At 38.4% G+C, this 23,511-nt stretch overlaps 1 protein-coding gene across 3 annotated transcripts; it reads left to right on the top strand.

Annotated features, from left to right (window-relative positions):
- Positions 1-5,860: 5,860 nt before the first annotated feature.
- Positions 5,861-23,030, top strand: PLA2G12B (phospholipase A2 group XIIB; the record flags this gene model as incomplete). Of its 3 annotated transcripts, none has more annotated exons than XM_081074362.1 (4): positions 5,861-6,071; positions 17,417-17,505; positions 20,168-20,333; positions 22,912-23,030. In XM_081074362.1, the coding sequence occupies 4 exons, from the start codon at positions 5,861-5,863 to the stop codon at positions 23,028-23,030; spliced, it is 585 nt and encodes a 194-aa protein (XP_080930488.1). The 3 variants fall into 3 exon arrangements, with proteins under 3 accessions (XP_080930488.1, XP_080930487.1, XP_080930489.1); XM_081074361.1 differs by having other exon boundaries at positions 22,909-23,030; XM_081074363.1 differs by lacking the exon at positions 17,417-17,505 and having other exon boundaries at positions 6,042-6,071; positions 22,909-23,030.
- Positions 23,031-23,511: the final 481 nt, after the last annotated feature.

Here is a 23,511-nt window from a genome sequence, read left to right as displayed (position 1 = left end):
TCATAAATTACATAAATGTCTAATAACTATGTTGTGCACCTGTGACAGATATAATATTGTATGTCAACTGTAATTGAAAAATAAAAAATTATTTAAAAAATAAAATGATTCTCAAGGTCCTGGTAAGTGTAATAAGAAAAAAATATGTGGCAGATAGTTTAGAAAGGTTCACTATTCATTTCAATCCTTGTTTTGCTATACTAAATAGGCTGAAAGCTACAATATTTTTAGGTGTTCCTCTCTAGGAATTCACCTAGGTTTCATCAGGAAAACACACTTGAAAGCCATGTATGGCAGCATTTGCACACGGGAAGACTGGATCTTTCGGCAGGCCTCACGGTGGTGGCATTTGGTTGTTCGGATGCTACTGTGACACAGTAAAGTGTACCTTGGTTTTTGAATGTAATCCGTTCCGGAAGACTGTTCGAGTTCTGAAATGTTCAAAAACAGCCGACAGCTAGGCTTCAGGATCTTGCACTCAGCGGAAGCCACGTGACATGTTCGACTTCTGAGACGTGTTTGAAAACCGAAGCATTTACTTCCGGGTTTACAGCGTTCGTAAACCGAAATGTTCATCAACGGAGACGTTCGAAAACCGAGGTACTGCTGCATCTGGCATCTATGTCGAAATACTGAGTGGTAGCGTTTTTCCTTACTGTGTAGTATCCAAGCTCAGCATCTCCTACCCCTGTTGATTTTGTGACCTAATATTTTTAATAATCTTTTTGCTTAAATTACTGTGACAAGCAGCTAAGAGTTAGCCAAAGAAAGAAATTATGATTAAAAAGGAAAAAACTTTAAAAATGTGTCAATACTTGCAGATTATTTGATTGAGTATAGAGGAAAATCTGGGAAACATACTATATACAAATAACTATAATATCAAGTTGATATGGTGTTAAGTAGAGATAAAACACTACTTATGGGGGCTCAGTCGGTTAGAGCACGAGCTCTGAACAACAGGGCTGCTGGTTGGATTCATACATGGCCCAGTGAGCTGCGCCCCCTGCAACTAAAGATTGAAAAGGCAACTGGACTTGGAGCTGAGCTGCGTCCTCCACAACTAGACTGAAGGACAATGACTTGGAGCTGATGGGCCCTGGAGAAAAATCACTGTTTCCCAATATTCCCCAATTAAAACAAAACAAAACAAAACAAAAACTAAAAAACACTACTTATGTTCAGATGGGAAAGAATTTCTAGCTTTGAAAGCCCAGTGGTGATGGAAGAATGCTGAGAGAGGGTAGGCACGTGGTTATGGTGTAGAATCCTTTTAAATACTGATGAATTCAATTTGCTAGTATTAATAATTTGAGGACATTTGTATCACTATTCATAAGGAATATTTGTAGTTTTCTTTCCTTGTAGGGTCTTTGTATTGGTATCAGAGTGATACTGGACTCTCAAAATGAGTTAGCAAGTGTTTTTTTCATCTTCAATTTTATTTTTTTGGAAGAATGAGAAGAATTGGTATTGGTTCTTCTTTACATGTTGTAGAATTCAACAGTGAAGCCATCTGGTCCAAGGCTTTTCTTTGTTGGGAGGTTTTTGATTATCGATTCAATCCCAAACTAGTCACAGATCTATTCAGATTTTCCTTTTGTTATTCTATCTTCTAGACTGTGTTTTTTAAAAGGAATTTGTCCCTTTCTTCTACATTATTTAATTGTTGGTGTACAATTGTTCATTGTACTCTTATAACCCTTCTCATTTCTGTAAAATTGGTAGTAATGTCCCTACTTTCATTTCTGATTCAGTAGTTTGTATCCCATCTTTTTGTTAGTCATTTCAGCTAAAGATTTTTCCAGGGGAATTTATTCTTCGAAAGCAAGGGTGGTACAATATATGAAATGTGATACACTACATTAATAGAATGGAGGAAAAACATGCAGATAATTCCAATTGATATAGAAAAGGCATTGGACAAATTTCAACACCCTTTCATGGTAAAAACAAACAAACAACAAGCTAGGAATAAAAGGAAACTGTCTCAACATAAGTCCATCTATGAAAAGCCCACAGTTAACATCCGAAAGCTTCTTTCCTAACATTAAGACAATGATGCCCGTTACATAGGCCATTATATAATCCAGGGGTCAATTCATCAAGAGGAGATAACAATGGTAAATATGTATACACTGAACATCTGAGCACCTGAATTTATTAAGCTCTTTGACATTGGTCTTGGAGATGGTTTTTTTTGGGATTTGACACCAAATCAAAGACCACAAAAGCAAAAATAAACTAGTGAGACTACATCAAACTAAAAATCTTCTGTACAGCAGAGGAAATCAACAAAATGAAAAGGCAACCTACAGAATGGAAAAATATTTGCAAATTATATGTCTGATAAGGGGTTAATACCCAAAATATATAAGAAACTCATACAATAGGAAACAAACAAACAACAACAGTTTGATTTTTTAAATGGGCAGAGAATCTGAATAGACGTTTTTCCAAAGAAGACATGCAGAAGGCCAACAGATACATGAAAAAGTGCTCAACATCACTAATCATCAGGGAAATGCAAATCAAAACCACAGTGAGATATCACTTCACACTTGTTGGAATGACTATTATCAAAAAGACAAGAAATAACAAGCGTTAGTGAAGATATGGAGAAAAGGGAACACTTGTGCACTGTTGGTAGAAATGAAAATTGGTTCACCCACAATGGAATACAGTATAGAGGTGTCTCAAAAATTAAAATATAAATGCTATATGATCCAACATCCCACTTCTGAGTATCTACCCAAAGGTAATGTAATTAGAATCTCAAAAAGATATCTATACTCCCATATTCACTACAGCATTATTCACAATTGCCAGTACATGGAAACAATCTAAGTGGCCATTTACAGATGAATAAAGAAAATGTGATGTGTACACACACGCACACACAATGGAATATTCTTTAGCCACAAGAAATAAGGAAATCGTGCCATTTGTGACAACATGGATGGACCTAGCGGGCGTTATGTTAATGAAATAAGTCAGACAGAGAAAGATAAATACCGTATGATACCACTTACATGTGGAATCTAAAAAAGCTAAACTCATCGTGACAAAGAGTAGAAAAGTGGTTGCCAGGGGCTGGGGGTTGGGGAAATTGGGGAGATTATCAGTCAAAGGCTACAAGCTTCCAGTTATAAGATGAATAAGTCCCGGGGATGTAATGTACAGCATGGTGGCTATAGTTAACAATATTGTATTAAATATTTGAAAATTGCCATCAAACGTTCTTACCAAAAAAAAAAAGAAAAGAAAAGAAATGGTAATTATGTGACGCGATGTAAGACTAACCTGACTGTGGTAATCATTTCACAATATATAGCAAATCAACACAATGTATACCTTAAATTTACACAATGTTATGCCAATTATATTTCAATAAAGCTGAGGGGGATAAACTGGGCAAAGAGGGATTAGAATAGACATTTCTCCAGAAATTATATACAAATGACCCATAATGACATAAAAAGATGCTCAACATCACTCATCATTAGAGAATGCACATCGAAACCACAATGAGCTCCTACCGCATACCCAGTAGGATGACTATTGTCAATGAAAAGGGCAAATAACAATTGTTGATGAGCATGTGAAGAAATTGGAACCCTGTGCGGTGTTGGTGGGAATGTAAACACTGTGCAGCCACAGTGGAAAACGGTACGATGCTGCCTCAAAAAGCTAAACATAGAATTGCCATATGATCCAGGAAAGCCAAGTCGAGATAGTTACCCAAACTAAATGAAGCAGGGACTTGAACGGATATTTGTACAACCATATTCAGAGCAGCATTATTCACAATAATGAAGTGCTGACACACGCCAGGACATGGACGAACCTTGAGGACATTACGCTCAGGGAAACAAAGCACACACAAAAGGACAAATACTGTCAGATTCCACGTCTATGAAGAACCACACGAGGCAAATTCATAAGGACAGAAAGTAAAATAGTGGTTGCTGGAGGCTGGGGGAACAGGGGAATGGGGAATTATTGTTTACTGTATGTAGAGTTTCAGTTTAGGAAGATGAGAAAGGTCTGGAGATGGATGGTGATGACAGTTCAACAACACTTTGAGTGTATTTAACACACTGCATTGTACGTTTAAAATGGTTAAAATGCTATTTGTTGTGTTATGCGTATTTTACCACAATAAAAACAATTTAAGGTATCAAGAAATGGGGGAAAAGACAATTAATAGCTCCAGTCACAGTTATGTCAGCAGGAAAAACCTCCTCAAAATTAAAAAGATATTCAAATATTATTTATGACCTTGCATTTGCCAAGAGCAACGGACATTGAAAATTATATGCATTGAAAACGAAGTTAATAAAAGTATACATTTTGGTGCTCTAATAAATGAATTTGCAGGAAAGTAAGTCAGAAAAATCTGATGATCAATCAGGACATCACAAATTAATAAAGTACTACGTATTGTATTACGTAACATTATGACACCAAAGTAGTTTTGTAATTTATATTACTCAGTTATCACGATTACCCCAGTATATTTTATAAGAGAACATTTTAAAGGAAAAACTTTATATTTCAGTTCCTTTAATGGCACTTTTTCCTCCTTTTTGAAAAGGAGCTCCGCATTTTCGTTTTGACTGGAACCCACAAATCAAGCAGCTGGCCCCAATCAGCTTTACCACTGGCAGCTGTGACTGAGTCGGTTAACCTTTGTAGCTCAGTTTTCTCACCTCTCTATGGCTATGATATTTACCCTGCTATGGAGAACTGATGTAAAAAATTATATATATACATACATGTGTTTACATTATGTACATGCACACACACAGTGCTTTGAAAAGTATAGGTGCTTTAAAATATTGGTGGCACTGTTGTTCATATGGAATGTATTTTAACACTATCCTTCCTGGAGTCTGAGTCTTTAGACAAAATGCATTTCTTATCTAAAATGAAGAAATCACATTCATTATTTTCTATGGGGCTTTCCAGACTTTCGAGAGAGAAGCTAAATGATTCATTTGGTCCATAAAAGTTATCACTTTTATAGACTAGCGATTTCAGGATGGAATTCATTTCTCCATAGGACGAAAAGCAAAGTATAAACTGAAAGTGATGCCAAAACGCTCGACTTCAGTCAACACTCTTGAAGTCTAACATTTCAAATAGTGTTTCTGATAAACTCTCTGACTTTTAAGCAACTCTATACAAAAACAACACTAGAAAAGCTGACCATCCCTGCGCAATCTGTAGCTATCACACTCTGCTGAGTGTAAATAAAAATACGGGTGTAAGTAAGGAGGCAAAAATGCCCCACACTAGGCCGGCGACACTTAGGAGCTCTGCCAAGTTATTGCCACACGCTGACGACAAATATCCTCACCATCAGTACAGGTGTCATTGTCAACCCATCGGGGCTTTTTCTGAATTTTTTTATACATCCTCCTGAACCTCCCTAGAGACCATGTGCAGGTCACTGGCTTAGGGGTGGTGATAGGACCCCAGGACAAGCTCTTGGGTCAAGAGCCTGGCCCCGAAGGGCCAAGCTTGTAACTGACCAACAGGTTAACAAGCCGGTTGGGGGCAGAATTCCAGGGGCTGCACTGCTCATGCCTCTAGGAAGCTGAGCGACATTTCCCTCCTCCAGGATCTGGAATCCACTTTGAAGTGCTCTCTCACTGGCCATTCCCCCAATGCTTAACCTTTGCCCTTTCTAATTGCCCTGATCTCATCCCAACCTCCATGGCTTTGTTTAAAGTCCACCTCTGGGGAACACACAGATTGAGTGTTCCAGATAACCCCTTTCTCAGTCCTGCCTCGCATCAGGCTGGCGGACTTCCTGGGACAGTGGCTGGGGTTTGAGCAGAGACCTGGCTACAGAATGAAGCTGCCCACCAGCTTCTTGATTTTGTGGCTCAGCCTGGGGGGTGGCCTGGCACAGAGTGACACCAGCCCTGACGCAGAGGAGTCCTATTCAGACTGGGGCCTTCGGCACATCCGGGGCAGCTTTGAATCTGTTAACAGCTACTTTGATTCCTTTCTGGAGCTACTAGGAGGGAAAAATGGAGTCTGTCAGTACAGGTGCCGGTACGGTGAGTGCACTGTTTCTCTTCCTATGAAAACTATTACTGGTGGACCTGCAAACAGCTGGCGCTGGGTCACATTCAGTCACACACTATTTGCTGTCATCCACCTCTTAGATCGGGCTGCCAGATTCAGTACATAAAAATATAAGACTCCCAATGAAATTTGAATTTCAAATAAACAACCAATGATGTGTTAATATACTTGAACTATTTGGGACACACTTATGCTGACAAATTATTGGTTGTTTATCCAAAATAAAATCGTGTATGATATCTACAGATTGCTCAGGGATGGTACTGGGGAACTCAGCTTTCCTAGTGTTGTTTTTGTAAGGAGCTGCTTGAAAGTCAGAGTTTGTCAGAGACACTATTTGAAATGTTAAGACTTTAAGCGTGTTGACTGAGGTCTAGTGTGTTGGCATCGCTTCCAGTTTATATTTTGCTTTTTGTCCTACGAAGAAATGAATTCCCTTCTGAGATCAATATTCGATAAAAGTGATAACTTTATGGATCAAATGAATCACTTTGCTTCACTGAGCTTTGTGTATTGTATCAGGACACCAACTCCAAGAAGCTTTTCAACACTTGTTCCGTGGGGCCATTTTAATAAGTTTGTTGTGAGGTGGTACTTCCAGAAAAGGCAGCCCAGGTGGGGAGGGAGAATATGAGAGGTCTGTGTGAGATCCTACATCATTTGTGAGGATGCAAATGAGGCTGAACATTCAGAGAAAACCCTGCCGGGGGTGAAACAGCTTCCCTAGTCACTCTGTGCTAAGCTCGGAAGTGGCTTCTCCTGTTTTCCTAATGCTGTTTGCACCTTCCTTCCAGCTCTATCAGTCTCTAATGGGCGTCAATCTGCTGACTGTCCCCTGAGAGCTGCCTCGACAGCAAGGTCAGGCCTTCAGGGGGTACCCTGACACTGCCCCTCAGGCCTGGAGCCAAACGTAGAATTGTGAATGGGCAGGAGCACTGCCTTGCCTCAGGTGTAGAAAGGGTACCTGGGAGCCAGGGTGCAGCCTGGTTGCCAAACAGGAGCCCCGGGGGCCAGTTCTTCCTTCCCTCTGCACCAAGTCCATGTAATGGGGACAGAGCACGGAGCTCTAGACCTCACAGCTGGGAGGGAGGGGGCAACTTCCAAAGCACACACTGTCTCATATAGCATTGGTTTTACGGTTTAGTTTACCAAATGTTCCATCATGGGATTAGAGATAAACATGGAAAGTCAGTTTAGCCTAGAAAGAAAACACTTGAGAAATGCTTTCTCCAAACACTCAACAGATAGAACTTAGCTTTGAGAGACTCAGAAAAGCTACACACTTGTATAGTCCCTCAAGCAGTCCCCTCACTCCCTTTTAGTCGGGAAATAGCTTCCTTAAACACCGAGAGCGACTAGGAGGCAATGGATGGTTAACCACTGCTCCAGAACCAAGTTTTGCAACATAGAAATTTTAACCACATACGGATATGAGAAAGGATGCCGCGTCAGCTCTAGGAAGGTTCCACAGGGTAAAAAGCCTGGCCTATTTCAGGACTCACCTGGACCCTTAGCCACGTCTTTGTCCAAGGTGGGGTGGACCAAAGCAGAGAGGCCTTGTCACTAGACTGTGCTCACCTAGTTTGCACGGATGGCACAGGAAAGGAGTTCACTCAATTCACATATCAACAGCACAGGTGCTCTTGTCCTTCCCCGAGGCAGCACAAGATTTAGGCCTGTGGTTCAGCAAACAGACAGGGAATTTTTTTTTAGGGAAACAAGAATCAAATCTCTCCTCCTCTAGCAAAATAGCAGTAACATGTCAGCAAATTTCGGTTGCATGGGGCAGGGTCAGTGTCAGCGGCCACTGGTGGGGGATGGGAATAGTCAACAGAGATTGCAGGAAGGTAAATAACTCCACTTACTCCGCAAAACAGAACCCATTTAAAGGAGGGGCATGAAAAACAGAGGAAACAAGAGGTTAAGCCTTGTTACCTTTGGAACCAATGGAGCCGAGAACCTGGAAGCTGTGCCCAAACAGCACAAAATATCTTCTCTGGTTGATTGTGAATCAAACATGCTTTCGAATAGATAACACCTAATAATTAACTGGCTCTATGCGTCGTCTGTTTGCTTTGTGTCCTGCACGCAGTGCTTGCAGTGCTTCTTTCTTTAAAGCAATGGTTCACGAACTCACCTGTGCTTTAAGTCCTGTTGAGAGGCTTCTTCAAACCATAGGCTGAGCCCCCTCCTCTCGTGTTTCTGATTAGATAGGTCTGCGGAGGGGGCAGGTAACTCGCATTTCTAAGAGTTCCCAGGTGATCCTCAGCTGCTCGTCCTGGGACAGCACTTGGAGTTAAAAAAAAACACCTGCTGTTATAGGCTGCAATCTTTTGCCAGAAGGAACAATTAGCGACAATTAGTCTACAAGAAAAGCAAATTCTGTTTTATAGGTATTTACTTACTACTATCAGTCAGACCTTGGAGACACAATAAAGCGAATATCACAATAAAGTGAGTTGTAATCTTTTTGCTAGTGAAAAATACAACACCTGTGAAGCGCCATAAAGTGAGGCGCAATAAAAGGAGGTCTGCCTGTACTTAAGCAGTGGTTCTCGACCCTGGCCCTGCACTGAGGATCACCTGGGGAGCTTTAGAAACTCCTGCCACCCAAACCAATTCAATCAGAATGTCAATGGGTGGGACCCAGACATGAGTATCGTTAACATTTCCCAGGTAATTACAAAGTGCAGCCAAGGTTGGGAGCACTATTTAAGAGGTCATTCTTGGAGAACCTCAGCTCATAGGTTGCTCAGACAGGGAAAGGTGTGTTTGTATCCTGGTAGCCTACAATAGCGTGTCCACCTTGCTTTCCACACTTTTTTTTTTCTTTTATCTACAGCAATTCGTTTTCATGTCAACACACAAAATCTGGTCAAAGGAGCAGACTATAAATATAAGGCGATTCAGCACATCCCGTATCAATAGCCTACATAGGGCAACTGGTGTAAGGAGTCTGCACTGATGTGAATGAGAGTCCCTCGCCCAGAGGGATCCTGACACGGTGGGTCTGTAGTGGGACCCCGGAACTGACAGAGAGAAATACAAACGGAGAAACCATGGGTTTGAAGTGGGGTGTGGTGGGGAGTCCCGTTGTGAGTGACCGTAGGCAAGTTACCTAAGTCTCTCAATCTGTGTTTCCTCATGTTTATAAATAACACTAATAATACCTACTTTGTAAGGTTGTTAAAGATAATATTAATTAAAGATAATACCGAGGGTACCAAAAATAATGTATACACATTTTAAGAAAGGAAAAAAACTATTAAAATTGTAATACTCAATATATGCTGATAACAAAAGTTGAATACAAGTCACGTTTGACTTCTGCAGTTACAAGAGGTGCTCAAAGTGGTTACATCAGTGTCCAGACACTTCTGATTATGGTGAACTACTGCTCGGGCAACGTTGACCAAAGTGTCCTCTTGTACACATTTTTTTGGGCAGTTCCGGTATATATAAAGAACTAGTGCTATGAAAGGGCATCACAGGTAAACATTATATGAAAGACAGTATGGTGAACAGGTTACCTGTACATTCAGATTCTTCCAGTTCTGTTTCACCATAAAGTAACAAAACAAAACACAGACATTCTAGTGGCTGAACAACAGCCTCTCAGCTTTTGGAAGAAGTCATTGAATGATGGCTTACGTGTTCTGGGCCTTTATGAACGCTCTGGAGGAGGGTCTCTGGAGCAGAATGTCTGTCTTATAAATCATGATTAAAGATATTGTCTGTCCACACTGTCACACTTGGATAAAAGGACCTCAGGATGAATTTTTTCTTGGGTTTAATTCTAGGAAACAGTGTCTTTAAATATCAGTCTTTTTTTTTTTTTTAAATTTCAAGAGATCTTTTTATCTGTTTGAAATCTTAGAGCAAAATTTTATGAACTTGTGAATTCATATATTCTTCCGGGGAAAGAATTCACAGCCTTCATCAGATTCTTCAGGGGGTCTACAGCCTGACAAAAGAAAAGAGCTACTGGCTTAGTGGCAAAACGGTTCCCATGCTAGGGTGACCAACTGTTGCGCTTTGCTGGGGACTGAGGGAAGGGGTGGGGGTTTCCGGGGCACAGGGCGTTCAGTACTAAAGCAGGGACCGTCCCAGGCAAACCAGGTCAAGATGGTTGGTCATCTTACCTCATACAGTTAATCTGTTTTAGCGACTGAAATAGGGTATTGCGTCACTAAAACTGTCCCAGTTCTGCTTTGTTCCCTTGATGTGTAACTCATGCTGTACTTGAGTATTTCTGGAAGTTAGCAGGATAGACATTTCAAATACATCAGTGATCTGCCCCCTTTGTAGATGGCAAGTGGAGCACAGAGCTTCTTCTGCTGGAAACAGCTGGGTGGGGAGAACGGACACACCCTCCAGGGAAGACTGAACCCTTGACCTGGGTAATAAAGCCCCAGCAGTCTTTACTGTTCTTTTCAGTGACAAAACTGGGCCCTGGAAGCAGTGCATACAGCTTCAGGTCGGACTCTGGGGTTTTGTGGCTAACTCTCTTCCAAAATCACTCTGATTTTTCTTTTATGTGTTTTAAGTGTTTTATGGTGTGTCACTTTATTCAGACGTTTTAAATTTTCATTTAAGATTAAGTCTGTCAATCTTTTTCTTTATGGCTTCTGATGTTTTCGCTTTGTTTAGAAAACCATCCACACATCAAGATTACAAGAACATTCTGTGATTTATTTCTCTGGAAGCAGCCATAGCCATTAGGTAATAAGTGAGTGTTGCTGTGTTCCAATAAAACATTTTTATGGACAACTAAAATTTGAATTTCATATAATTTTCTAAATGCTATCCTTGTTTTGACCATTTAAAAATATAAAAACCATTTTTATGTGGCAGGCTATACAAAAACAGGTGATGGGTCGGACTTGGGCCATGTTTGCCAAGCCCTCAACTGCCGGATCAAGTTGTCAGCCTCCCACATCTATATATAACCCAAACCAGAAAATAAAGTTAACTGTACATTACTGATGCCTAGACCCAAAACATCAGACTGTAAATACTCAACACAACTCAAAATGACTCAAACTATAATTTGAACGTGTGGTCTATTACTTCCACCTTGACTCAAACCATCAATCACTTTTTCTCAGAAATTGTACTTCAAGCTTTGTTCCTAAACAGAATTGCTGCAGCTATTACAAAATATTAAACACAATAAAAATAACCTTCATCAATAGCAGGCCAGGTGGGAAGTGTCTATAGTTGGCATTCCATTATCTTTCAAACTGGGACATCAGAGTTTTATCCTTTGTTAAGTTCTCAAGTGCAAAAAAGTCAGAGGGTAACCCAAAAACCTGCACTGAGTCTGCTGCAAAAGCCCTGTATCAGCAAAATTATTAAAGAGATAAGTTTCACCATCAAATGTAGACATTTGTTTCTTCATTAAAATTTTTACTGATTTCTTTAAAGCTAGTATATGTACATTTGTGAAAGAATCATCCAAAGAAAAAATAAAATCATTCTAATCTCACCTCCAAGATTAAATACATATTTGATCATATGGCATAGTGTGATTATTTTCGTAACTGTAATTTGATTAATATTTAATACACTTTACTGATTCCTCCATTCCCAGTGCTTGTGACACACACACACTGGGTTAGTAGAGTTATCAGTAGTAAGTTATATTTCTCAAGACCTTGCAAAAGTAATACAGGGATTACTGGTGGGCTTGCAGACTCCATCAAGTACAGTACCTCTCCATTATAAATGAGAAATGTTGGGTAAAAATAAAACATTAAAAAAAACCCACACACACTTAAGCTAGAATGAAATAAAGGGAAACCTTCAAGTTCCAGAAATAAAGAGAAAACCCAGAGGCTAAGTGAGCTGGAGCTGACGCTGTGGCTGTAGCCCGTGGATTTTCAATCTGGAATGTACATAGATTCCGGGCTGAGGGTTGGGCTATACTGCTCATACAAAGAGAGGGAAAGTAACTTCACCTTTCCCAAGAATTGGGAAGTTGGAACTGGACAGTCTGCATAAAGCTTAGAGCCTGAGGAGCTGCCCAGTCTGTTTAAAAAAGATTAGAAGACTGCTACCCAATATTCCAAGGAAGGAGGAAGGATGTTTTCCATCCACCTGGAGCTGGGACTTGAAGGAGAAATAGGGAACACCCACTAAAACACTCACTACCCCAAGCATATTCCATGTACAGGTGAGGAATCAGAGAAATTCACATAAATACTCGTGTCTAAAGTATCCTGAAACTCCCAGAGTCACGGCAAAAGCAATTGAAGAACTACTCTGTAGTATGTGCCCCAGGGCACAGGAATCCTTTAGAAAAACAAGCCCTTCTGAAGATGAGCTCATACTAAAAAGTTATACACCATGTGAAAAAATAACCCACCATAAGGGAGAGTCAGTAGACATTAAAATAAAAGGCTTATCCCAGGGAATGGAGAGAACAATATGATAAATGAAAATAATATGATATATATATGTATATATATATATATATATATGTATATATATATAATGTAACAAGAACATTTGAAATTACTGAAGAAATAAAAGAAGGACTAGAAAACACAAAAAATCAATGAAAATCAATATACAGATTTAAGGAAGACTTGAATAGTATGCTAAGAAATGAAAATTATAATTATTGAAAGAAAAAACTCAGTGCATGGGTTAAATAGCAGGTTAGTCAATCTAGAGAATTAGGAAAATGGAAAATAGATTTGATGAAGCTAGTCAAAATTCAGTATAGGGAGAGAAAAAGATGGAAAACATGAAAGAGAGGTTAAGATAGCTGAAGGACAGGATTAAAAAGATTCCCCATTCAGTAATGAGTCCCAGAAGGAGAATTCTCCAGAGGTGAAAGAAACCCAGTCTTCAGATTGTTCCAAGCAGGATAAGGATATACCATCCACATCTAGATACATTGTAGTGAAACTATGAGTATATGGAGAAATTGGAACCCTTGTGCTTTGCTGTTGAGAATGTATTACGTTGGTGCAAAAGTAATCGCGGTTTTTGCAATTATTTTTAACCTTTTAAACTACAATTACTTTTGCACCAACCAATAAAATAGTGCAGGTCCTAAAGAAAACATGTTGATAGTTTCTCAAAAAGTTAAACATAGAACTACTATATAAGCCAGCAATTCCACTCCTTAGTTATATGTACCTCAAAGGATTGAAAACAGATATCTAAACAAATACACATGCACAGCTGTTCATACTGTTTCCCCGAAAATAAGACCTAGCCGGATAATCAGCTCCAGTGTGTCTTTTGGAGCAAAAATGAATATAAGACCCGGTATTATATTATATTACATTACATTATATTATATTGTATTATATTATATTATACCGGGTCTTATAGTAAAATAAGACTGGATCTTATATTAATTTTTGCTCCAAAAGACGCTTTAGAGCTGATTGTCCAGATAGGTCTTATTTTGGGGGAAACATGGTAGCAGCACTTTTCACAATTGCCCAGAGATGAAAACAACCAAAATGTTCATCAATGAATGGATGAATAAACAAACTGTTGTATATTCAGAGTATAGAATATTATTCAGCCATAAAAAGGAATAAAGTACTGATACATGCTACAGAACAGACGAACCGAACCGTAAAAACATTATGTTAAGTGAGAGAAGGCAGTCATAAAACGTTACAAATTGTATGGTTTCATTTGTTTAATATCCAGAATAGGTAAATCTCTAGAAACAGAAAGCAGATTAGAGGTTGCCAGGGATTAGAAGGTGGGGAGAATGGGCATGGGCCTCCTTTGGAAGGTGATGAAAATGTTTTGGAACTAGACAGAGGTGATGGTTGCATAACATCATAAATGTATACTGAATGCCACTCACTTGTACACTTTACAATGGTTAAATTTATGTTTTGTGAATTTCACTTCATTAAAAAAGAAAATAGGTACATTAGACTTCATCAAAATTAAAAACTTTTGTTATTCAAAGAATATCATCAAAAAAGCAAAAAGACAAGCCACAGAATAGGAGGAAATATTTGCACGATATATCTGACAAAGCACTTGTAGCCAGAATATCTAAAGAACTCTTACAAATCAACAATAAAAAGACAAATAACCCAATTTTAAAATGGACAAAGACAAATAGACATTTTCCCAAGGAAGAGCTATGAATGGACAATAAGCACATGAAAAATATTCAATAGTCACTAGGGAAATGCAAACCATGAGATACCATTTCATACCCACAAGGGTGACTATCATTAAAAAGATAGATAAGAATAAGTGTAGGCAGGATGTGGAGAATTTGGAACCCTTAAACACTGCTGGTGGAAATGCAAAACTGTGCCACCGTTTTGGAAAAGTCTGGCAGTTCCTCATAATGTTAGTTACCATATGACTCTGTAATTGTAATTCTATGGAAAATGAATATTGTCCACACAAAAACCAGTATACAAATGTCTGTAGCAGAATTATTCATAATAGTCAAAAAGTAGAAATAAATGTCTATTATATTTTCTGGCAATAAAAAGGAATGAAGTACTGATATATGCCACAACATGGATGAACATGGAAAATATAAAATAAACAGAAGCCAGATACAAAATGCCATATATTGTATGCTTTTATTTATGTGAAATGTCCAGAATAGGCAAATTTAAAAAGACAGAAAATTGATTAGCAGTTGTGTAGGGTGGGGAAGAGAAAATGGAGAGTGACTGCTAATGGGTATTGGGTTTCTTTTTGGATGATAAAAATGTTCTAAAATTAGATTGTGGTAATGGTTGCACAACTCGGTGAATATGGTAAAGCCTATTGAATTATAAACATTAAACGGGTGAATGTATAATATGTAAATTATATCTCAAGAAAGTTTCATAGAAAAAAATGTAATGAAAAAAGAGATCCAAATCGTAATGGCAACCACAATAGTTATGCATTGTTGACTAACAAGTGACCCCAAAACTTAGTAGCTTAAAATAACAAGCATTTATTATATTGTACCGTTTCTGGGAGTGGCTCCGTTGGGTCGTTTTGGCTCTTGAATTTCTCATAAGGTTGTAATTGTGCTGTCAGCTGATGCTGCACTCCCTGAAAATTTGACTGAAGCTGGAGGACCTCCTTCCAAACTCATGTGGCTGTTAGCAGAAGGTATTAGTTCTTTGCCACATGGACCTTTCCCTGGAGCTGTTTGCAACATGGCTTCTCCCGGAGTGAGTGATGACAGAGAATGAGAGAGAGAGCATGCAAGTCCAAGACAGAAGTTGTAGTCTTTTCTAACCTAATCTTGTAAGCAACATACTCCACTTCTGCCATGTTCTCTTGGTTACACAGACTACCCTGGGACAATACACCAGAGTATGAATAACAGGAAATAGGGATCACTGGGGCCATCTTGAACCACCATCTTATACACATGTTGTACCATAGCGACAAATACCCAAACCGACTGTGGTGGAGACTTCTCATTGTCCTCTAATATCCTTCCCCTTTTCTGTAGTAATAAGCCACTCCTCCGAACTTTAAGCTGGGCTCACGGATGCCTCCACTTCATTTCCATTGCCCACCTCTGCAACTAGGTGTTGCCATTTGATTAAGATCTGGCCAAAGGGAGGTAAGAGGAAGTGATATGTGTAACATTAGGGAGTGTGTTTATTAAAGAGAGGGGTTATAACCCTTCTACCTTCTTCTTCCATCCTGCTGCTTATAATATGGATGTGTTGGCTGAAGCTCCATCTTGGACCACAAGAGCCAGGGCTACATTCTAGGGCTGGTAGAGCAAAAAGCTAGAAGCAGACTGGGTTCCAGAAAAGTACACATTCAGTATACCACCCTTATGATTTTTAATCTGGATTATTATGAGATGTGCTTTCTTGTGTAAGCATCTGAATAGTCCAGTATGTAGGAGATATAATAGATATATGGAGAAAGTTATAACACTCTACTGAAAAACAAAAAAGAAGGCTAAGTGAATGGAAAGCTATTCTATGCCCATGTTTGGGAAGACAGAATATTCTAAGAAAGTCAGTTGTCTCCAAATTAATCTATAAATTCAACGTATGTCCAAGCAAAATCCTGACAATCTCTTATAGAATGTACTAAGTTGACTCTAAAATTCATATGCAAGAATAATCAAGACAATTTTGAGGGATAACAAGGAGAAAGAGCTTTAAAGCTCAGACTTAGTATCTAAAAATTAAAACAGAAAGATGGGGTGCAAGGGAGCTCCAACTGTACTTGTAACATTTAATTAAACAGAAAAATATTTATAGAATGTTTGGCAATGTTAACCTTTATTATGTTTGTGTAATGTGTTCGTGTGTGTTTGTTTCTCTGAAGTTTCTTCAGTTTTGAAATATTTCATAATAAAAATAACTAAAAATAAAATACTTGTTAGGTGAAAATTAAAGAAAAGAAAGAAACAAGAAATGCTACATGCCTCACTCTGAGGATTAATTCTTAGCTTATTTCCTCAGTCTTATGCTATGTCTGTCTTGCGTTCTCCTTAAAAGGAGCAAAAGATATGAAGAAGAAACATGGGCTTCAGGGATAAACAGGAAATCTGGATTTACATCCTACTTCCCCCACTTACTATATGACTTAGCCCCATTTTCCTTATCTGGGTAATGGGATAAAAATACTCCCTGGAGATGACTGTCCTGAGGTCATCTCAGGTCAAGGTTATTTTTATCTATGACTACCATTGACACAACTGACAAAGCTTCCTTCTACATATTTGCAAGATCATAAAATAACTCAAAGGCCACGTGGGAGAAACCAAGAAATTCAAAGCTTTTAAGATATCTTCTACTTAGTACTATGATACAAATGCCTAAAATATAGCATGGGAGTGTTTTCTTTGCCCTTTGGTCAATAATGCTTTGTCTATATTTATGAAACCTTGCAAAATTTCCTTTCAGTTATTCTGGAAAATATTTTGCAGTACTATTATAATTCTGACTCCTGAAGTGTCTGATCAGGTAGAGCTCCTTTTTCTGTGCAAGGAGTGGTAACTTACAGTAGATGGAGAAGTAAGAAACCTTGAGTTTTCATTTGGTTTTGCCACAGACTTTCTCTTCGAAATCATGCACTTAAGAAACATTAGAATTGTTAGGAAATAAATACTCATGAAAGTCTTCGAGGTTAGGAGAAAAAGGCCAAACTTGCTGAAGGTCATTATTCTTTCATGACATCATTACCATCACCACCTAATTTGCCTGTGAATATCTGCTGAGGAACAACAACTTTTAAAGAAAAAATTGAATAAGCTTTTAGATCATTTTTCTTTGATGAAGTTTCCCAAATGCTTAATTTCTAAATATTTCTTACTGCTTCTTTCCTCTCTTTCTCCTGCTAGGAAAGGCACCAATGCCAAGACCTGGCTATAGGCCACAGGAGCCCAATGGCTGCAGCTCCTACTTCCTGGGTCTCAAGGTACCAGAAAGTGTACGTACCACCACCATTATTTTCTTAGTTGATTAGCTTTAACTAAGACAAATCCAAGAGATATCACTGATGGAAGTGGTCGCTTATAAAATATAGTTGAGCAATGTAATAAATTATTTTAAATTGGATACAGAGAAAGGGAGACAATTTTTTTTTTCTTTTAAGTATCTGATTTCCTTTTCTCAGAGGCAGCTGTCCCTAAGACAAGCCCTTTGAAATTACCAGCTGCAAACATCAGCCCAGCTTTAGGGGATCAAATGTAACAATATGAAACAGATTTGAGAAGTCTGACTTATTTACATTAGTGAGCCTTTCCAGGGCTGTGCTGGAGCCAGCTTGTACCGACCAGTGAGAGCTGATTGCTGCAGGATGCAGGACTTTTCATGTTGGTAGTGTCAAATCAGCTATGTTTGGAGTGTTAACACCATAGAAATCTGTAAATACCTACCTGCAACACACACACACATCCAGCCTCTGGCTAAACATTTATCGTCACACTGCTGACCCTTTCTCAAACTGTTGGCCTCCCCTAAAAACAAGTAGTAAGTTAGTTTCTTTTAAGACTTCTTTAGAAAAGAGGTTTTATATAAAATGTAGTTAGTGGGGTTTCATATCCAAACTGTGATTTTGAATTATATCTTAATCAGGCTAAACTTCCCTTTTCTGATGATTCAGAAGATTTTACTTTGTAATGATTTTCTAAACAGCATAATATTTATTCTTCTAACTGAAACCCTGCTCACCCATATGGCATTTTTATACAACTTGGAAAAAGGTCCCCCTTTTCAAGACACTTTTTCTCCACTTGTCAGAAATTTATCTTAATATACTGATTTTATTACAAAGGAAACTTGACTGCTATTGGCTAGTTGTTTTTGTTAATAAATATATAAATCCATGATTTCTTGTGGGAAGGTGCCCCCTTAGATATGATGCTCTTGTGTAGTACGCAACCTGCACAACTGTACTCCCAGCCTTGTCCTCAATCATTGAGAAGAAATCAATGATTTCTTCTGTGTATCGACACAGAAGAAAGATAATCCTTTCAAATGTATATATTTATATTAGAATAACCACCTATTTTCAGCAAATATATTTTACTAGATATCAATTTAGTAGCTGGGGAAGTGGTAGGCACTCTCTTTTGAAAATAATGTCATTTGTTTATCACTACAACTATCATTAAGAACTAGTTCAATAATTTCCCATTTAGTTTAATTGAATGATAGCCTCCGTACTCATCTAATTCTCAGTTACTTCTGGTTGTGATATATTTTTTCATTTTAGGGGTGAAATACAAGCAAAGTGGTTTACTTCAGATATCAGGTGATGAGAATTTACCCAAAATTGCAGAGTGCAGGCTTTTGCCTAGTCTAATAATGCATTAGATTATCTCTTAATGTAATAATGTTTATTTGTTTATTTTGCTAAAGGGGCATTTTAAACTGCCAAACTCCATATTCTGCTTTCAGTGGCCTTGGAATACAAGTTCAAATAAGAAAACACTTTAAGGACTCAAGGGGAAAGGATTTATAGTAGCTGATAAATCAATCCCAATCATATCCTGAAACCAATTTTCACAAATTCCATCCAAGTCCAAGTTATATTATTAGAAAAGCTGCAAAAGATTCCAAGATGCTCTACCTATGTCTAGACCCACCCTATTCTCATCTATTGTAGGCACCACAGAAAATTACTCTTTGTATCATGTTTCTTCCTTGCTTAAGAGTGTTTATCAAATCTAACTAGGTTCTTTGGAAGTCAAGGCTATCCATCAGCTAACCCTTCTCCCTAGTCAATGAAAACTTTTATATGTATGTATTTTCCTGCTAAGATCCTTGAAAGACTAAACTAACTGACTTATTCACATATGATTTGCTCATTATTTCCTTTCTTTACCTGCTATATTCTAAGTCTACCCCTATCTCTATTAATCCTTCATCCCATATTTTTTCAAATTCTCTAAAAAAAAGTCCTGTGTGATACCTCTATAAATGCCATTCTATGAACTTCCTCAGTTTATGCCACAACATTTACAATTGTTTATAGGACACTTAAGAAGCGCGCACGCGTGTGTGTGTGTGTGTGTGTGTGTGTGTGTGTGTGTGTGAATATTGCTGCTTGACCATATCCCTTGTGGTCAGGCACTCTGGGTCCTATCTCAGACTCTGCTCCCAGCACAGACACATATACACACCCTTACAAAGGGCTGGAAGGGTTGGGTCTCTGATAAATGCTTGTAAACTCTTGATGAACTGAGGCTAAATTTTTCATACTGCTGAGCTTTGGAAGCCTTTGTTCAAACAAAATCTCACATAAGTTTCAGTTGAATTTGGAAGTCTTAAATCTGCTGTCTTGACTAACCTTCTGATTTCTATCTTCATCACCGTAGTGGCCTGTGAATTAGAAAATCTAAAAGATCTAAAAGAAAAAGAGCTAAAAGAAAACGAAGAAAACCAGGCAATTCAGAGTTATTACATCATGATAACTAAATCATGACCAAAACTTAGCACCCTGATGTGTTCTCTCAAGTCACTGGTGTTTCTCAGTTGATCTGAGTATGTAACAGGAATTTGAGAACTAGCTCCTTAAAACAACATGGGCAAGGTTGCCTAAGGTACTTGGTCTCAACGTGGCATTTTCTTCCTTCTCTTTTCCCCAGATGGACTTGGGCATTCCAGCAATGACCAAGTGCTGCAACCAGCTGGATGTCTGTTATGACACTTGCGGTGCCAACAAGTATCGCTGTGATGCAAAATTCCGGTGGTGCCTCCACTCTATCTGCTCTGACCTTAAGCGGAGCCTGGGCTTTGTCTCCAACGTGGAAGGTAGGTATCTTAAGGGCATCTACTTGTGAGCAGGGAATTTTGTTTCTCCCTGCAGCCAGAGCCCCTTTACTCAAACAGGTCATCAAAGCTCACGGAATTTTACAGAACACTAACCATTGCAGGAAAAGGCTGGGCACTCTTTTGCTAAAGTTCTTGTTGTTTTGCCCAGGAACTGCTGGCACCACTCCTGATGGATGGGGCCACACCAAAGACTTCCCAGAGATATAAAAATGTATCCTTTAAGACGGGAGAAAGAGTTGCCCAGTTGGCTTTAGTTGTCCATTCCACTGTTAAATAATTTTCCATATAAAACATTATTCTGTATAGGACCACTTGGTTGGGCTTATGCCCCCTTTTTTTCTTATTTTGTTCTCAGTCTGGGAAAGAATTTTTTTAAAACCTATCTCTTTTTTTTGTGTAGAGGTCGATATATACTTGAGGATAATTATTTTTAAGCAACTGCTTAGCTCTCCAATTTCTAGCACTGATTCTGTAATTTCTTTTTCCTAATTCGCTTTAGGAAAAGTTTTAATCCCTCAGTTTCTAAAGCCAGAACGTTACATTCAGGTATTAGCATTATATGTTTTTAGATGGTGATGTTTGAAAATCAGGCTTATAAAGAGCTGACTCCATGCCACCGAGAAGGTCAGTAGAAAGAATCTTAGATCTTATTCATAGATCAATGTCTATCTAGACTGTTGTCATAAAGTAAATCTGTGAGGGCTTGAAAATATGACTAATTAATTAGGACCTGTAAAAGGGAGTATCTCTATCTATACCTACAAAGATTGAGTAGTACCTGCTGCTAATCTAGGGTTAGGTCAAGTTACTTCCTCCAAGCAATGTCCTATTGATTCTGTCTTCTAAATATCTCTGATAATTTGCCTGGTTACTGCAAATTAATCTAATTTCTGAGTCCTATCCAATTTATTTTATCCATGGGGACTACATATATTTTTATACCACACAAACCTGGTCATCTTCCACTTCCTTAGGATTAAACCCACACTCCTTAGAATGACATACATATTCCTTTCTAGTTCATCCCTAGCATATCTCTCCAACATCAACTTGCTTATTCCTGATGTCTCTCCTAATTTCTGCCATTCTGAATTACTTGGGTTGGTGACCCATATCTTTCTGCCTCTTCAATTCCCTCTGCTTGAGACACTTTGATCATTCATTTATTGTTATTGTTGAAACAGCTTTATCAATAGTGAAAAGCTGAAAGCTTTTCCTCTAAAATCAGGAACAAGATGGGGTGGCCGGTTAGGTCAGTTGGTTAGAGCATGGTGCTGGTAGCACCAAGGTTGACAGTTTGATCCCCACATGGGCCACTGTGAGCTGCGCCACTGTGAGCTCCTTAAAAAATAAATTAATAAATAAATAATAAAATCAGGAACAAGACAATGCAGCCCACTCTCACCACTTGTATTCAACATAGTATATAGTAAGTTGGAGCCAGAGTAATTAAGTAAGAAAAAGAAATAAAAGTCATCCAAATCGAAATGGAAGACATAAAATTGTCACTATTTGCAAATGACATGATATTATTATATATAGAAAACCGTAAAGACTCCATGAAAAAACTGTTAGAACTAATAAACAAATCATTAAATTTGCAGGATACAAAATCAATATACAAAAATCTGTTGTGTTTCTATACACTAATAATGAACTATTAGATTTTTTTTTTAAAAAAATCCCATTTACAATTGCATCAAAACAAATAAAATACCTAGGAATAAATTTAACCAAGGAGGTGAAGGACCTATACAATGAACACTGTAAGACACTGATGAAGGAAATTCACAAATAAATAGAAAGATAGTCCATGCTCATGAATTAGAAGAATTAATATTGTTAAAAATGTCCATACTACCAAAAGCAATCTACAAATTCAACACAATCCCTATCAAAATTCCAATAGGAGGTATTCTAAGATGCCTTCCATAATAACCCTCATCCCAAAGGGATAGAGACCCTTACTGTGGGCTCCCATACCATCTTGGGGTCATTTCCATTATGGTGGGGTGTAACCATCTGTTTACCTGCCTATCCTGTCTACTTCTTTGTCCAAACTGTGAGGTTTTTGAGTTATCTCTTTGGTTTCTGTGTTCCTGATGTCTAACAGAGTGGCTGACCAACATATTCAACAGGCACGTGTGTTTTTTTCGATGAGTGAATGGTTATTCATCCCACCCTTGAGCAGGGAAAGCTATAGGAAACACAGTAGTCTTATCAGAGAGAGTATTCTGCAAAAATGGTAATATTTCCACGGAGTACAGTGGTATGGGAGAATCTGAGTGCTAACCATGGTTTTGACCTGGAGGCCCATAAAAGGAGGGCACCCCAAAGTGTATTCTGCTCTACTAAATTGGATGGAGTTCTTCTGAAAAATTTTCGTTTAAATATACACATATTCTTTTCCTTTCAATTCTGTTTTTGGATGACTGCCTCTACTTTTCTCTGGATATCATGACAATCTTGGAAATACATTGTGTCTTTAAAATTACTCATAATACTTGGGAGTATCTATATATTAACCTTTATATTTCTCTACATTTTCTTCAAGTAGCCTGTGATTCTTTGGTTGACACTGTCTTTAATACTGTATGGACCTTGGGCTGCCGACCCTTTATGAATAGTCAACGGGCAGCCTGCATCTGTGCAGAAGAGGACCGAGAAGAGTTGTAAGGAAGAGGTGATGCCTTGTTTGGTTTTGAGTGACACCACAGCTGTCAGTCTTGGAGATGGAAGTGTGGCAGATGTGTCTCATCCTTTCTTCCAAAAGTTTGGGTACCACAAAGCAGGAAAAAGGAAATATTCTACAACTGAAAAGTGTGGCCCATCCCCCGAGGAGAACTGGAGAAAAGACATGGAGTGATTTGAAGGCTACTCTTCACTTTAACACTGGTCTCCCCAACCAAGACACATTTGCCTGGAAATTCAGTTCTTAGTTTAAAGACTAAAATAAAGACTACAATACTTGGATTCCTGGACTTGATAATTATATTCATAAGTGAAATTTTGGAGAGTCCAACCATTTGGGAGGCAATGACTTTCCTCTGGTCCGTGTGTGAGGTGCCAGTAAGCATCTCACATTTAATAAAGTATACGTTTTAGAAAATTTGAAATGAGCTGAATGTATTCCGTTATCACCAGTAGGCTTCCATTT

The sequence above is a fragment of the Rhinolophus hipposideros genome (genome assembly GCF_964194185.1).
Source record: "Rhinolophus hipposideros genome assembly, chromosome: 15".
Lineage (NCBI taxonomy): Eukaryota > Metazoa > Chordata > Mammalia > Chiroptera > Rhinolophidae > Rhinolophus > Rhinolophus hipposideros.
This window is presented reverse-complemented; position numbering and strand designations above follow the sequence as displayed.